This window comes from Nerophis ophidion, linkage group LG21, assembly GCF_033978795.1.
Source record: "Nerophis ophidion isolate RoL-2023_Sa linkage group LG21, RoL_Noph_v1.0, whole genome shotgun sequence".
Classification (NCBI taxonomy): domain Eukaryota; kingdom Metazoa; phylum Chordata; class Actinopteri; order Syngnathiformes; family Syngnathidae; genus Nerophis; species Nerophis ophidion.
This window is the reverse complement of record NC_084631.1, coordinates 32,261,733-32,280,297: the sequence shown is the minus strand read 5'-3', so window position 1 is coordinate 32,280,297 and position 18,565 is coordinate 32,261,733. Positions and strand designations below refer to the sequence as shown.

General features: G+C 41.6%; 1 protein-coding gene across 4 annotated transcripts in view; it reads right to left on the bottom strand.

The window, feature by feature from the left end:
* col16a1 (collagen, type XVI, alpha 1) overlaps window positions 1–18,151 on the bottom strand; it is a 204,872-nt gene extending 186,721 nt beyond the window's left edge. For 3 of the 4 annotated variants that reach the window (XM_061882491.1, XM_061882492.1, XM_061882493.1), the window contains exons 1-2: window positions 17,994–18,150; window positions 3,245–3,354 (exon numbers count right to left, since the gene is read on the bottom strand). In XM_061882491.1, coding sequence (XP_061738475.1) covers window positions 3,245–3,320 — 76 coding nt within the window. In that variant the 5' untranslated portion in view covers window positions 3,321–3,354; window positions 17,994–18,150. Of the gene's footprint in view, window positions 1–3,244; window positions 3,355–17,993 lie in introns of all 4 variants that reach the window. The other variant, XM_061882490.1, reaches the window with a different exon arrangement.
* Window positions 18,152–18,565: the final 414 nt, after the last annotated feature.

Here is an 18,565-nt window from a genome sequence, read left to right as displayed (position 1 = left end):
TGACGCATAAATAACCAACTGAGAAGGTGCCTGGTGTGATAACGTAACATATTATGGTAAGAGTCATTCAAATAACTATAACATATAGAACATGCTATACGTTTACCAAACAATCTGTCACTCCTAATCGATAAATCCCATGAAATCTTATACGTCTAGTCTCTTACGTGAATGAGCTAAATAATATTATATGATATTTTACAGTAATGTGTTAATAATTTCACACATAAGTCGCTCCTGAGTATAAGTCGCGCCCCCGGCCAAACTATGGAAAAAAATGCGACTTATAGTCCGAAAAATATGGTAAACACTCAAAGGATGGCAATTTCTACATGAACACATACATAAATAAAACAAACTTGAGACTGCACAGAAACATATCACCTCACCACAGCAATTTGATATGCCCGAGAGGGCCATTCTCTTTGGATAATCCGTTTCGGTTCTGCAGCACTATTCCTCAACACTAGTTTTAATTAAACCTGCTCCCCAGACATAATGTCAGCAAATTACCGGTAAGTAGAGATTTGGATGAGTCAGAGAAACAGTCGGGTCCATGTTTGTGTGCAACAAAATATATCTGCTGCACTTGAGAAAGTACTTTCTCTCAAAGCACTGCGGAAGACGCGCCGAGGGAGCGAGCAAGCTGGCGCAGTCTCGTCTGACTAGCCAATGATGAGGGTGTCCCAGGAGGGGTTCCTCAAAGCGCCTTTTGGAGCTTCATCGAGCTACGAGGGACTGACATGCCACCTTCGTCATGTGGCAGGAGAGAACCCGGAAAGCACCGCGAGGGAGCACGGCATTTCAGAGCTAAATAAATGTAGCTCAGCAGAAAAAACAACACTTTTGTGTCACCTGGTTGCTGCTGAGACTCACTGGCACACAGCATGGAAGATCTATCGTTCGTATCAACACCGGGGAAAAAACTGAGGGCTCATAAAGTGAAACCACCTTGCCACAAACGGCCAGCAGCTGAAACAAAAGTAAGCCGTAATTAATTGTGCTCCATAAAATGCCAAGCTTTAAGCCACATCAGCTCAAGCAATGCTATAAAGTGGGACTGGAGGGTCAAGGAACACCTGCTTTAATCAAATGTTTTCTTAATAAAGTTGCCACAAATCAATCAGGTGGAGGAGTTAACCCTTTCATGCGTACATCAAAAAGGACCCCACGGTCATCCATCCATTTTCTACCACTTGTCCCCTTTTTGGGGTCGCAGGGGGAGCTGGGGCCTATCCTAGCTGCATTCGAGCGGTTGGCTAGGTACACCCTGGACAAGTCGGGACCTCATCGCAGGGCCAACACAGATAGACACACTAGGGCAGGGGTGTCAAACTCAAATACAGAGTGGGCCAAAATTTTAAACGGAACAAAGCCGCGAGCCAAGGTTGAACAAATGAACCTTTTAATAGGGACCCAAACAAGTTTTTCATTAAATATTGAACAAGCAGGGCTTATATAACTTTAGTGACATGCAAAATCCAGTTTCAAATAATAAAAATAAAAATTTGAATAAAATATCAATGGCATATCAAATAAAATGTAAATAAAAATGTTATGCCTTTTTTTTCTATTTGCAATCTTCAGAGGTAAACATCAAATTTTTTCCACAGGCTAATAATAAATTTGAAAATAAAATAACAATAATGAATGAATCAAACATTCAAGCCTGAAAGTAGCAAGAGAAAATGCATGAATAAAACGTTAATTATTGGTCCGTTTTCTGGAAGTTTCCCGGAAGAGTTAGTGCTGCAAGGGGTTATGGGTATTTGTTCTGTTGTGTTACGGTGCGGATGTTCACCCGAAATGTGTTTGTCATTCTTGTTTGGTGTGGGTTCACAGTGTGGCGCATATTTGTAACAGTGCTAAAATTGTTTATACGGTCACTCTGTGTGACCTGTATGGCTGTTGACCAAGTATGCCTTGCATTCACTTGTGCGTGTGTGTGTGTGTGATATGTGACACGCTGTTAGTATGGAGGAAAAGCGGACGTGATGACAGGTTGTAGAGAACGCTAAAGGCAGTGCCTTAAATGCACGCCCCGATTATAGTTGTCCAGGTGGAAATCAGTAGAAATTTGGGAGAATGGTTGCCTCGGGAGATTTTCGGGAGGGGCACTGAACTTCGGGAGTCTACCGGGAAAATTAGGAGGGTTGGCAAGTATGAGTATTAGCGGTGAATGCGGTGTTACAGCGGCACCGACGCTGTATAACACCGGCGGGCCAGCTCTAATGCTAAATTGATATTGCCTCAAGGGCCAAATTAAATTACACGGCGGGCCAGAGTTTGACACCCATGCACTAGGGCCAATTTAGTGTTGCCAATCAACCTACCCCCAGGTGCATGTCTTTGGAGGGTGGGAGGAAGCCGGATGGAAGCCACGCAGTCATGGGGAGAACATGCAAACTCCACACAGAAAAGATCCCGAGCAGGGGTTTGAACCCAGGACTACTCAGGACCTTCGTATTGTGAGGCACATGCACTAACCCCACTGTTTCACTGTGTTGCTGTATTCTTCAAAATGGTCCAAATGAAAAGTTGTAATATTTTTATATTTCAGGCATTCCTAATACAACATTTTTGGCACATGAGGCCATTTGCTATTTTTTTTAAAATTTTTAATTAATTTTAAGAAATTGCAGTTTTTGTTACACTACCCCACTCTTCCACAATTGGGGTCAAACATGACCCCAAGCAGCTCCCATAGAATATTTTGTGATTTGTTCATTCTTAGCAACTCCGATTGTCCCATTTACACACCAGATGCAACTTTGACTGTCAATATGGTCCCACTTACACATCTGATGCAATTCTGACTGTCAATACTGTCCCACTTACACATCTGATGCAACTTTGACAATGCACTTGCACATCTGATGTCATCTCTCACAACTGATGCAACTTTGACTGTCAATACTGAAGTGTAGAAACGGAAAATAACCAGATATTAACAGTGAATGAACAAGTGGATTAATAATCCATTTTTTACAGTTTGTCTCTCATAAGGTTGACAAACTGTGTCATCAGACAAATTAGAATGCTCACTATTTTATTTAAGCACAAAATTGTTCTTTAATTGGAATAAAAAACAAATATTTAATAGGCTGTAAGATTTGTTTGTTAAAATAAAGCCAATAATGCCGTTTTTTGTGGTCCCCTTTGTTTAGAAAAGTATGGAAAAGTATCAAAATGCATTTTGGTACCGGCACCAAAACATTGGTACCGGGACAACCCGAGTCCTTACCTTGTTCTGACGCCAGCGTGTCACATGACCTGAAGCTGAGGGCCAGCAGAGCCAGGCAGGAGCAGAGAAGCCACATAGTTTCACACGCCTCGCCTCACCTCAGCCACCACCTGATGGATGAATGGACACAAAACGTCAAACTCCTCCCAACATTCCTCCTGCACACCCTTCTGACTGTTGACAGCTGCAAGACCATGCTCCTTTCAGCCCGACTGGAATGGATGTATATTTATGAGCCAGTCAGTGTATTAATGATGTAGTGTGATGCAGGCTTTGTTCCAGGCATATGAATTAGCCACATTTCGTTCATTTAGAGTGGGAGTTGATCAGCCCTGATCATAGTCATTATCCCAGCAACACAACAACACATGCATGCAAAAGTGGGGGAACATTACACACACACACATCAAAAGCGCAACGTTGGGGGGGAATAAATTACAAAGTGAAAAGCACTGCAGAATGAACAATAAACACTAGAGTTGGTCGGGTCCAAAGTACACATCTGGATAAATCATGGTAACATCGCACCAGATGCTTGCTTGCATGTGACCCGACAACAAAGCCCAGACGCCACTTTCCGATTAAACATGGAGTCAATCTCCACGCCCCTTCGATTTGGGGGCTCGTCCGGGATGACACGCTGAGGATTGAACATCTCTTCCACTCTTCTGGACAGACTCGCTTGGCCAAAACATAAATCAAAGTAAGTAGAGCCTTTTTGTAACATCTGCATTAGGAGTCAGTCCTGAAGTCTGTAAGTCAAACACTGTTTTGGACCTCATAGGCAGAGTTATAATATTGTAGTGTTGAGTGAATTTTTAGCTTACCCGCCTCTACATAATAGTTGTAAATGGTGGTCAACTCACGTCATTGTAGTCTGGACTACAGTGACGGGCTGCTTTACTGACAAGTGAGCTCCATGGATCTTTGGTCTTTGCCTAAAAGAGTGACGGGTTAAGAGTCCCTTCGTACAATAAATTCTCGGCTTAGAGTCCCTTCATACAATAAAGTCTTGGGTTGGAGTCCCTTCGTACGATAAATTCTCTGGTTAGAGTCCCTTCGTATATTTAAATTTTGGGTTAGAGTCCCTTTGTATGATAAATTTTCGGGTTAGAGTCCCTTCGTACAATAAAGTCTTGGGTTAGAGTCCCTTCGTAAAATAAATTCTCAGGTTAGAGTCCCTTTCAAATGGTACGATAAAGTGACGGGTTGGAGTCCCTTAGTATGATAAATTCTCGGGTTAAAGTCCCTTCATACAATAAAGTCTTGGGTTAGAGTCCCTTCGTACGATAAATTCTCAAGTTAGAGTCCCTTCGTACAATAAAGTCTTGGGTTAGAGTCCCTTCGTATGATAAATTCTCGGGTTAGAGCCCCTTTCGAATGGTACGATAAAGTGACGGGTTAGAGTCCCTTTGTATGATACATTCTCGGGTTAGAGTCCCTTCATACAATAAAGTCTTGGGTTAGAGTCCCTTCGTACGATAAATTCTCGGGTTGGAGTCCCTTCATACAATAAAGTCTTGGGTTAGAGTCCCTTTGTACGATAAATTCTCTGGTTAAAGTCCCTTCATACAATTAAGTCTCAGGTTAGAGTCCCTTTGTATGATAAATTCTCAGGTTAGAGTCCCTTTGTACAATATAGTCCTGGGTTAGAGTCCCTTTGTATGATAAATTCTTGGGTTAGAGTCCCTTTGTACAATAAAGTCCTGAGTTAGAGTCCCTTCGTACACTAAAGTCTTGGGTTAGAGTCCTTCCGTATGATAAATTCTCGGGTTAGAGTCCCTTTGTACAATAAAGTCCTGGGTTAGAGTCCTTTCGTACGATAAATTCTAGAGGTAGAGTCCCTTCGTACAATAAAATCTTGGGTTAGAGTCCCTTCGTAAGATAAATTCTCAGGTTAGAGTCCCTTTCGAAAGGTACGATAAAGTGACGGGTTAGAGTCCCTTCGTATGATAAATTCTCGGGTTAGAGTCCCTTCATACAATAAAGCCTTGGGTTAGAGTCCCTTCGTACAATAAATTCTCGAGTTAGAGTCCCTTCGTACAATAAAGTATTGGGTTAGAGTCCCTTCGTATGATGAATTCTCAGGTTAGAGACCCTTCATACAATAAAGTCTTGGGTTGGAGTCCCTTCGTATGTTAAATTCTCGGGTTAGAGTCCCTTCGTACAATTAAGTCTTGGGTTAGTCCCTTTGTATGATAAATTCTGGTTAGAGTCCCTTTCGAATGTTACGATAAAGTGACGGGTTAGAGTCCTTTTGTGTGATACATTCTCGGGTTAGAGTCCCTTTGTAAAAGATACAATACATTCAAAGACCCAATAGACGGCGAGGTTGACAAAGGAAAAAAAAAAGTGATGGCGGAAAGAATCCTCAACAAATTTGAAAATATTACAATTCTGTCTTGATGGTCCTTCTTACTCAGCATATACTGTATGTCATCGAAATAATTTGGGATTGACTTGTTACTTAGATTCCCTGGGAAGAAGAGCTGGTCCGACGCAACACACTGCAGAATTAACAATACAGACTATAGTTGGTCGGGTCCAAAGTAAACATCTGGATGAGTCATGGTAACATCGCACCAGATGCTTGCATGAGACCCGACAACAAAGCCCAGACGCCACTTTGCGATAAAACATAGAGTCAATCTCCACAGCCCCTTCGAGTGTGTTCTTGTAGACAAAGATGAGGCTGCACACACAGACGCTGTGAGTCACATGATAGACATCATAGACTGACCCAGGCTCGCCCTCAGCACGTGAACACCTGTCCTGTCCGCCAGGAGGAATGACCTCCCGTCTCTTTTGTCCCCAAAGTTTACACAGTCTGCCTCGTGGTGGAAACTAAGTTTCCAGACTATAGAGCACAGCGGTGTATAAGCCACACCCACTAAACTTTAGGGAAAAAAATGCTTTCCCCGATTAACCGCACCGGACTACAAGGCGCAGATATACAGTCACGATCAAAACTTTACATACACTTGTACAGAACAATGTCATGGTTGTCTTGAGTTTCCATTTCAACTCACAATCATTGGTACTTTTACTTTAACTTTAAAAAGAGCATATCACCCAGCCCTAGTTCAAAGGGTCGGAAGTAAAAGTAGCGGCTTACAGTCCAGAATTTACGGTACTTTTTAGCCAGAATCGGCTGCTTGCTACGTGCAGCTGATAACGCACTGCATCCTGATTGGGATGTGCGGCCATGTTTGTGTTTTTAAATAAACGCAGTCTTGATAGACAACTTCATTGTCTTGTTTTCTTTCTCACATACTAAAAACGCCAGCTTAGCGCTTTAAAGGCTAATGAAATGCTTTATGGAAACATCATCCAGGGGCCCAAGCCTGTCCCAGTGCAAAACATTTTTATGTTAAACGTATCTGCCAGCAAAACGCCATGAAACTACATTCTCCCCCCCTTCCAGCTGGATGGGCAGAAGGTTAATCAAAGCCTCAGATGGCTGTGTTTGAACACTCTAAACCTGCAGCCATTATAGGCGGCTTCATGCCACATAATCATAATAATAAACAAGTTCACACAATACATAATGCATCATGTTCCGCAAAAACCGAGACTGATGCATACTTCATTGCTATAATTTTCTGGCCGTAATCCAAAGCAATTTTCGCAGGCTTCCTGATGTGTCGCAAATGGTGTCGTCTTTTTTTCCCCCCAGTCGACGTCATGAGCCGATAGATTCAGGGCAACAAAGCTGGACGTGGCAGATAAAGCGAAAAGAGGTTGGAAGACTGGACTCTGCCGCCACGCTAGCCGTGAGCGCATTACGAAGGAAACGGAATGCTTGGGTCACCGTGAGTGAAGCCAATAGGGAAAGCAGTTGTGAGAGAAAACTTGGAGAGCAATCACCAAAAATAAACTTGATACCTAAAACCTCCATTTTTTTCGGTCTTGCAGAAACTTTCTCCCTTAGAGTTCCCAACTAGGATTAAGGTGTCATGACTACCCTATGTGGAATTTCCAACGCTTATGGTTTGAGCGACATGATGTTTGGATGGAAAGCTCTATATACTGTGAATGTCTTAAAACATGGGCATTATTGTCTGGACGGAAAGCTGTATATACTGTGAATGTCTCACAACACGGGCATTATTGTCTGGACGGAAAGCTGTATATACTGTAAATGTCTGAAAACACAGGCATTATTGTCTGGATGGAAAGCTGTATATACTGTGAATGTCTCAAAACACAGGCATTATTGTCTGGACGGAAGCTGTATATACTGTGAATGTCTGAAAACACAGGAATTATTGTCTGGACGGAAAGCTGTACATACTGTGAATGTCTCAAAACACAGGCATTATTGTCTGGACGGAAGCTGTATATACTGTGAATGTCTGAAAACACAGGAATTATTGTCTGGACGGAAAGCTGTACATACTTTGAATGTCTCAAAACACAGGCATTATTGTCTGGACGGAAGCTGTATATACTGTAAATGTCTGAAAACACAGGCATTATTGTCTGGACGGAAAGCTGTATATACTGTGAATGTCTCAAAACACAGGCATTATTGTCTGGACGGAAAGCTGTATATACTGTGAATGTCTGAAAACACAGGCATTATTGTCTGGATGGAAAGCTGTATATACTGTGAACGTCTCAAAACACGGGCATTATTGTTTGGGCGGAAAGCTATATATACTGTAAATGTCTCATAACACGGGCATTATTGTCTGGACGGAAAGCTATGTATACTCTGAATGTCTCAAAACACAGTCATTATTGTCTGGACGGAAGCTATATATATTGTGAATGTATGAAAACACAGGCATTATTGTCTGGACGGAAAGCTGTATATACTGTGAATGTCTCAAAACACAGGAATTATTGTCTGGACGGAAAGTTGTGTATACTGTGAATGTCTCAAAACACGGGCATTATTGTCCGTAGTCTGATTATCTTGCAACAATAAGTGATTAGCAAGGTAAGTTTGTCTTGCCTGAAAGGACTAAACAATTTTGAGGAAAAAAAACTACAGCCAATTTTTGTTTTATTTGATCAAAAACTAGTAGAATGAAATTACAAAACCATTGAAAACTATTTTTCTTTTTTTTTTGGAACAAATGTCTCACTTTCAATAGTATTAGCTCTGTTTTTCTAGGTGTGTAAATCTACTTAAGTTCCTTGGGGGAAAAAGTATGCTGCAGCAAGAGGAGATACAAATCAATTTTTAATTTTTTAAATCTTCTGCAACAAAAGACAAAAATGTATCGCTATATCGCTCAGGCCTACAAGCAAAGTTCTGAAAGGGCAATTCTTTTATATCTATTTTTGCTCATAATGTTAACCATTATCAGTATGGACTTTAGTTATGGGTGACAAAACATGCAATGAAGTGATGAAAATAATACTTTGACATACCTATATCCACACTGTCTATGTGGGGAAATGGACTCCAATGGCGCTTTGTTGTTAAGGCGGCCACTGCCTAAACTAAGGTCTTAAAAAATAAAAAATAAATAAACACTTTTTTTTTCTGCCAGGCAAATCATATAGTTGATGCAAATGCCCATATCAGATGTTCAGATATACTTTACAAAAGAGAAGTGTAGGATACTCTTGTTGCCTTATTTGTATTTGACTTTATTAAATGTATTTATATTATCATTTGGTGCTAAAGTCTTAACAAGTTTCTACGCTTCGTACCGCATCTGTCAGTAATTCTCTGCAGCACCCAGCATTGTCCCACCCACACAACCACCTAATTGGTTACTTGCAGAGAAGGAACAGCCAATCAGAAGTGCATATACAGAGCGCATGTAACAGCTAATCAGCAGTGCATACTCAGAGCGGTAACAGCCAATCAGCAGTGAGTATTTAGAGCACATGGAGTCAGTGCTCACGGCAGAGGCAGGCAGAGAGGAGAGACGGTGCGGGTTAGCAGATAGGTGTTTAGCAGATGAGCACAATGCAGCAGACTATCTCTAAATGATAATAAACACCTCCCAGTCAACTACTAGTAACATCATTATGAGCCCATTGATATTATGTTAAATGAAGAGTTTATGGCTCTGATAGTTGATATAATAATGTAAGTGCATCATAAAGCCTTCATGAACTCCATGGTGTTCAGGGATGTATAGTCTCTCCTATTGCTATTGTACTATTTTTTCAGCTATAGTTACATTAATCATTAGTATTGTAACAGCATAGTTTCCCTGAAATAACATGTTGATAAAAACATAACTTTTACATAATAAAAATCAACTGCAGACATCCAAAATGCTGTAATAAATTAAACATGATGAGTTGAGCATATGTCAGCATGTAGCATCACTTTTAACTCTTTTTTTCAAACGCTTACTTACAGTAAATCATTCATTTGACTTAGTCATTATTTTATAATGACTGACTAAAACAAAATAATGACTAAGTCAAATGAATGATTTGCTGTAAGGGTAAATATTTGTTAGTTAAGGTGGTGTCCCTCCAGTGGCAAGGGGGGAGTCGGATGGACGGGGAAGGGGCTGTGATTTTAAGGTTTTAATACTTATGTCCTGGCAAGAAATCTGCATTCAAAAAACTCTGGCTTACTAGTGATTCCCAGAGCCCAAAAAAAGTCTGCAGGCGATAGAGCATTTTCCATTGGGGCTCCAGTACTCTGGAATGCCCTCCCGGTAACAGTTAGAGATGCTACCTTGGTAGAAGCATTTAAGTCCCATCTTAAAACTAATTTGTATAATCTAGCCTTTAAATAGAACCCCTTTTTAGACCAGTTGATCTGCCGTTTTTTTCTGCTCTGCCGTTTTTTTCTGCTCTGCCCCCCCCTCTCCCTTGGGGGGGCACAGCTTCGGTGGCCACGGATGAAGCACTGGCTGTTTAGGGTCGGGACCCAGGGTGGACCACTCGTCTGTGCATCGGTTGGGGACATATCTGCATGGCTGACCCATCTCCGCTCGTGATGGTCTCCTGCTGGCCCCAATATGGACTGGACTCTCACTATTATGTTATATCCACTATGGACTGGACTCTCACTATTATGTTAGATCCACTATGGACTGGACTCTCAAAATATTATGCTAGATCCAGTATGGACTGGACTCTCACTATTATGTTAGATCCACTATGGACTAGACTCTCACAATATTATGCTAGATCCACTATGGACTGGACTCTCACTATTATGTGAGACCCACTATGGACTGGACTCTCCCTATTATGTTAGATCCACTTCGGACTAGACTCTCACAATATTATGCTAGATCCACTATGGACTCGACTCACAATATTATGCTGGATCCACTATGGACTGGATTCTCACTATTATGTTAGTTCCACTATGGACTGGACTATCACTATTATGTTCGATCCACTATGTAGTGGACTCTCACACTATTTTGTCAGATCCACTATGGACTGGACTCTCACACTGTTATATGCTAGATCCACTATGGACCGGACTATCGCTATTATGTTAGATCCACTATGGACTGGACTGTCACAATATTATGCTAGATCCACAATGGACTGCACTCTCACAATGTTATGTTAGATCCAGCTATATATATATATATATATATATATATATATATATATATAGCTGTAATTTACTGAAATTCAAGTATTAATTATATATATACATATATATGTATGTGTATATATATATATATATACTTGAATTTCAGTAAATTACATATATATATATACATATATATATATGTATATATATATATATATATATGTGTATATATATATATATATATATATATATATATATGTATGTATATATATATATGTATGTATATATATATATATGTATATATATATATATATATATATATATGTATATATATATATATATACATATACACACACACACACACATACATAGGCCCTGCGATGAGGTGGCGACTTGTCCAGGGTTTACACCGCCTTCCGCCTGATTGTAGCTGAGATAGGCACCAACGCCCCCCGCGACCCCAAAGGGGGATAAGCGGTAAAAAACGGATATGTATGTGTATGTGTGTGTGTGTGTATATATATATATATATATATAAATACATACTATATATATATATATATATATATATATATATATATATATATATATATATATATATATATATATATATATATACCAGACCACAGAACATGACATTATGTAGAACACAAGAAAGTCTTTTAAATGTAAGAAATACTGTATTTCTATACTTTACTATTAGCAGTAAAAAGTGTCAGTCAGGTAAAAGGTGAAGGTTCACCAGCTGTTTTCTAGCCGGGGCTCTACTTCACTTCAGCAATAATAGCCAACTTCCTGATTACCCTGTGGTGTTTTGACCGCCAATGACCTTTTGAAAGCAGGGAGTGCACATTAAGTTCAACAGAGTAAAAGCACAGAGGGTCGCCGTTTCTGTACATGCACGCACTCGCAGACTGACACATTTTCAAAAGTCTGTAGCGGTTGGAAACTGGCAGATATCAGGCCAATAATGTACACAGGTATGAACATGCATCAAAGTACACACACACGGACTCTGCACAAAACATTTACAAACCCCGTTTCCATATGAGTTGGGAATTTGTGTTAGATGTAAATATAAACAAAATACAATGATTTGCAAATCCTTTACAACCCATAGTCAGTTGAATATGCTACAAAGACAACATATTTGATGTTCAAACTGATAAACATTTTTTTTTGTGCAAATAATCATTAACTTTAGAATTTGATGCCAGCAACACGTGACAAAGAAGTTGGGAAAGGTGGCAATAAATACTGATAAAGTTGAGAAATACTCATCAAACACTTATTTGGAACATCCCACAGGTGTGCAGGCTAATTGGGAACAGGTGGGTGCCATGATTGGGTATAAAAGCATCTTCCATGAAATGCTAAGTAATTCACAAACAAGGATGGGGGGAGGGTTACCAATTTGTAAGCAAATCGTCGAAAAGTTTTAGAACAACATTTCTCAACAAGCTAATGCAAGGAATTTAGGGATTTTACCATATACGGTCCGTAAAATCATCAAAAGGTTTAGAGAATCTGGAGAAATCACTGCACGTAAGCGATGATATTACGGACCTTTGAGCCCTCGGGCAGTACTGCATCAAAAACCAACATCAGTGTGTAAAGGATATCACCACATTGGCTCAGGAACACTTCATAAAACCACTGTCAGTAACTACAGTTGGTCACTACATCCGTAAGTGCAAGTTAAAACTCTGCTATGCAAAGAAAAACCGATTTATCAACAACACCAAGGAACATCGCTGGCCCCGAGCTCATCTAAGATGGACTGATGCAAAGTGGAAAAGTGTTCTGTGGTCTTACGAGTCCACATTTCAAATTATATTTGGAAACTGTGGACGTGGTGTCCTCCGGAACAAAGAGGAAAATAACCATCCGGGTTGTTATAGGTGCAAAGTTTAAAAGCCAGCATCTGTGATGGTATGGGGGTGTATTAGTGCCCAAGGTATGGGTAACTTACACATCTGTGAAGGCACCATTAATGCTGAAAGGTCCATACAGGTTTTGGAGCAACATATGTTGTCATCCAAGCAAAATTATCATGGATGCCCCTACATATTTCAGCAAAACAATGCCAAGCCACGTGCTACAACAGCGTGGTTTCGTAGTAAAAGTGCGGGTACTTTCCTGGCCCACCTGCGGTCAAAACCTGTCTCCCATCGAAAATGTGTGGCGCATTATGAAGCGTAAAATACGACAACGGAGACCCCGGACTGTTGAACGACTAAAGCTCTACATAAAACAAGAATGGGAAAGAATTCCACTTTCAAAGCTTCAACAATTAGTTTCCTCAGTTCCTAAACGTTTGAGTGTTGTTAAAAGAAAAGGTGATGTAACACAGTGGTGAACATGCCCTTTCCCAACTACTTTGGCACATGTTGCAGCCATGAATGTCTAAGTTAATTATTATTTGCAAAAAAATAAGTTAGTTTATGAGTTGAACATCAAATATATTGTCTTTGTAGTGCATTCAATTGAATATGGGTTGAAAAGGATTTGCAAATCATTGTATTCCGTTTATATTTACATCAAACACAATTTCCCAACTCATATGGAAACGGGATTTTGATAAGAAGTAAGGAGCATCTCATGGGCGATGTGGACCACTGCTGTTGTTGCAAGGCAGATTTTCCACTAGCAACGTTGCAAGCCCTTTGAGGATGCATCATAGATCTTTGCATCTTCTTATTCTTGACTTTATGGGCTGCTTCCTGAGACCACATTCTTTTAAGCACTGACAGAAAATACAAGGCCTAATGTTTACCAGCCTGTACTTGGCTCTCCCCCAACCTGAAAGTTTGCAGCGCAACCTCGAAGTTATGATAGATTCCTCCTTATATGCAATAACTGGGAGCAATAGAAACTTGCTGAGGCAATATCCCAAAGTGTGTGACGCTTAGGAGAAGCTGAGGCAAGTTTTCAGCAGTCTTACATTATGGTAAATGTCCAAGAGTTGGAATATTCAGTAATGAGAAACAGGCCAGCACTGTAACAGAGCAGGAAGAGAGCGTGGGGGGGTGGGGGGTGGGGGTGGGGGGGGGGGGGGGGGGGAGGGAGAGCAGAACAGTTAATCGCAGGGAGTTTACTCCAGACTGTCTCAAGTTACCAAAGACTTTCAGTATACCCCTGACAATATCAAACTACTCTAATGACATAAGCTGGCTGGCCCAGAGCCTCCAATGTGCATGGTTAGGTCAACGTCACCAAGTATTTCTAAGCTTGAAACTAATTTCTGATGGTATATTCACTGCTGACTCGGATGTAACAAAGACACAAAGGGTTTTTTCCACTCTTGCTCTAAGACATGCACCTGGGGATAAGTTAATTGGCAACACTAAATTGGCCCCGGTGTGTGAATGTCTATCTGTGTTGGCCCTGCGATGAGTTGGCCACTTGTCCAGGGTGAACCACGCCTTCAGCCCGAATGTAGCTGAGATAGGCTCCAGCATCGCCCGCGACCCCGAAAGGGACAAGCGGTAGGAGATGGATGGATGGATGGTGTAAGAGAGGCTAATCAAGCGCTTGCTGCACGACCCACTGCAAGTTCCATCCATCCATCCATCTTCTTCCGTTTATCCTAAGCAGGGAAGCCCAGACTTTCCTCTCCTCAGCCACTTCGTCCAGCTCTTCCCAGGGAATCCCGAGGCATTCGCAGACCAGCCGGGAGACGTAGTCTTCCTAGGGTGTCCTAGGTCTTCCCCAAACTCCCCAAACTCCCATGCACCCTTAAGGACCCTGCCGAGAGTATAGCGCTGGTCCACTGCAAGTCAAGGAGCCCTATTATGCAGAACCAACTTTTCTTACCTATTTGCCCATTTTTGTGTATTTGGATTCCACAAAAAATCAAAAAATTTGAAATCAAACCATTGAGGCATGGTAGAGATATTTATATCTTCCTCCTATCCATCCATCCATCTTCTACCGCTTGCCCCTTTTCGGGTAGCGGGGGCTACTGGAGCCTATCTCAGCTGCATTTGGGCGGAAGGCAGGGTACACCCTGGACAAGTGGCCATCTCATCACAGGGCCAACACAGACAAACAACATTCACATTCACATACACACTCGGGACAATTTAGTGTTGCAATCCCCAGGTGCATGATTTCCCTCCTATCCAGGAGATCGCAAAAAAGCCGCTGCCTGACCAGGGCTCAGAAAATTTGCAGAGACTCCTCCCACCCCCGCCAAGAACTGTTTTCACTGCTGGACTCTCGAAAGAGGTTCCGCAGCCTCTGTACCAAAACCTCCAGGTTCTGTAACAGCTTCTTCCCTCAGAGCACATCATAATAATCCCCTCAAGTCCCCCCAAAATGGATTAACTGGCTGGAATATAAAGACATTATAACATACATCCATAAACGTGGATGCATGTGCAAAAGTGCGATATATGTACATGTACAGAAATCTATTTATCTATATCTGCACTTTACTGCTCTTTTATCCTGCACTACAACCAGCTAATGCAACAAAATAGTGTTGTTATCTGTACAGAAAAGTTCAAATTGTATTGACAATAAAAGAAAGTCTAATAAAACAATCTTGACTTTTTCCAAACGAGCCATTTGGGATGTGAGACTTCATTGGCGTATTTTGCCTAGGTAACATCAAAGGGGGTTAGAGTGTCCGCCCTGAGACCGGTAGGTCGTGAGTTGAAACCCCGCCTGAGTCATACCAAAGATTAGAAAGGCTTTTTTGCCGATATCCAATATTGTCCGAACCCTTAATTACAGAGTCCGATATCAACCGATACCGATATATACAGTCGTGGAATTAGCACATTACTATGCCTAGTTTTATTGTGATGCCCTGCTGGATGCATTAAACAATGTGACAAGGTCTTCCAAAATAAATCAACTCAAGTTGAGGAAAAAAATGCCAACATGGCGCTGCCGTATTTATTATTGAAGTCACAAAGTGCTTTATTTTTTTTAACATGCCTCAAAACAACAGCTTGGAATTTGGGACATGCTCTCCCTGAGAGCGCATGAGGAGGTTGAGGTGGGTGGGGGTGGCGGGGGGTGTATATTGTAGCTTTCTGGAAGAGTTAGAGCTGCAAGGGTTTCTGGTTATTTGTTCTGTTGTTTTTATGTTGTGTTGTGGATGCTGATGTTCTCCCGAAATGTGTTTGTCATTCCTGTTTGGTGTGGGTTCACAGTGTGGCGCATATTTGTAACAGTGTTTAAGTTGTTTATACGGCGACCCTCAGTGTGACCTGTATGGCTGTTGACCAAGTATGCCTTGCTTTCACGTGTGTGTGTGAAAAGCCGCAAATATTATGTGATTGGGCCGGCAAGCAAAGGCAGTGCTTTTAAGGTTTATTGGCGCTCTGTACTTCTCCCTATGTCCGTGTACTACTCCATACAGCGGTGTTTTAAAAAGTCATACATTTTACTTTTTGAAACCGATAATTTCCGATATTACATTTTAAAGCGTTTATCGGCCGATAATATCGGCAGCCCGATATTATCGGCCATCTCTACCAATGACTATAAAAATGGGACCCATTACCTCCCTGCTTGGCACTCAGCATCAAGGGTTGGAATTGGGGGTTGAATCACCAAAAATGATTCCCGGGCGCGGCCACCGCTGCTGCCCACTGCTCCCCTCACCTCACAGGGGGTGATCAAGGGTGATGGGTCAAATGCAGAGAATAATTCTGCCACACCTAGTGTGTGTGTGTGACAATAATTGCAACTTTAACTTTAACAGATAGTCCATTTATGGTAGAGGTTCACCTCACCTAAAGAGCACAAGTTCGCCATTTTGTATTCAGTTGTTAATACCTTCCTTGTTGTGAGGCAGACTGGCTCATACATGCACATACATATTTTGCTGTTGCCGTTTTGAATAACAGCAAAATATGTATGTGCATCCTCTTGCCATTTTGAATAAGAGCTTCACGGTGGCAGAGGGGTTAGTGCATCTGCCTCACAATACGAAGGTCCTGAGTAGTCTGGGGTTCAATCCCGGTCTCGGGATCTTTCTGTGTGGAGTTTGCATGTCCTCCCCGTGAATGCGTGGGTTCCCTCTGGGTATTGCGGCTTCCTCCCACTTCCAAAGACATGCACCTGGGGATAGGTTGATTGGCAACACTAAAATTGGCCAGAGTGTGTGAATGTTGTCTGTCTATCTGTGTTGGCCTTGTGATGAGGTAGCGACTTCTCCAGGGTGTAACCCACCTTCCGCCCGATTGTAGCTGAGATAGGCACCAGCGCCTCCCGCGACCCCAAAAGGAATAAGCGGTAGAAAATAGATGGATGGATGGCATTTTGAATTAAAAAAAAAAAAAACGCTTAAAGTTTTAACATATATCTGTCAGTAGACTCTATATAGAAGCGCTAAAAAATACAACATGGCTGACGTGGAGACGAGGCAATCGAAGGGGGCGTGGCCTAGAGGAGGACTTGGGCACGTAATTTAAAACAGACCAAAAAACGGCGCATTCTGAACGGACAGAAAGCCGCTTAAAGAGGGTCTGCAAAACAAAGTCGATGCAACATTCTGACCAAAGAACCATCATTACATGTTTTGTAGACCACAAGGAAGTGTTTTCAATGTAAATAATAAACAAAAAAAAAAAATTCAAATGAATGGCTACAAATGTGTCATGTTCACAGGGCAGGATAGCATTGAGTCCAAAGTATTTTGAGAGCCCGACACATCAGTTAACTGTTAAATCTGCTACTCTGGGATGGAGCGAGAAGAAGGGGGTTGCGGGGGCATGACTGATGCGAAAGCCAGGAAACATGGAGAGGCGGACTAATAAAGAAAACAGATGTGACTGTGGTATCTGTGCTACCTTTGAAAACCGACATTCTCTCTACTGCACTCATTCACACGGACAATGCTTCAACAGAACACTACTTTGGCAAGAATGCAAGCCTTAGTCAGCAACATGCTACATCAAATATGGCTTAGATAATAGACTAGGAGAAAAGCTGCAACCATCATCACTTTGGCCACAAGCTCCACCACTGGAACTCATCCATTTGGGTGCAATCTATTCTCATGTGCTCTAATTGAGTTGGTTAATTATAAGGTCATCATTTCAACTTTAACAAATGGTACAAGTCATTTTCCCTTAAAATCCACTTCAGTTGACTTCAGGCAGCCATGAATATGCAGAAAATATTCACAAACAAATTACTTGGTGAGGTGAACGTTTTCCTCTTACGCATGTTAATATGTTACTATAGTTTTTATAGCCCTGTTGCAATGCATGTTAACTCTTGACTTCCTAAAGAATTCCAAAGACATACCTTCAACTTTTGACTAAGTCCACAAACTTGCAATCACATGAATCCTTCAATGAGTGTGCGTGTACAACTCCAACAGAAGTCCAAAGTAATCCAGTGTTTCGTTTGCGCCTTTCTGTCTTCAGGCTTCTTTCTGTGGAGAAAAAGGAAGAGGAAAAGTCACGACGAGAGTGGGTGTCCAACTTTTCCCCTCCCCTTTTCTCCTAATAATTCCCAAGTCTCTCCTACATTTCTTTTCTTCCCCGTCTCCACTTTTTTCCCCCCCCTCTGTCTCCAAGAGGGAGATCCCTTCACGTTGTCCATTGCACAGAGCCTTGGACGCGTGTCTCTAATCTGGCGAGCATCCTTCCCCGAGGCCTGTGCCCTCTGCTTAGCCTTTCCTTTCCTTACCTCTTGCTGTTTGATTCATCGATGACTGCAGGCTAAAGAAGGCATGTTTCTGTTCAGGCTTGGGTTCAAGCGCTGTAAAAAAGATGATTATGGCCATACAGAGGCTGCATTATTAAGAATTCACTGCATTTCATAAATGCATCATACCTATATTTGATTGATAGCCCCTACTTCTATATTGTTTA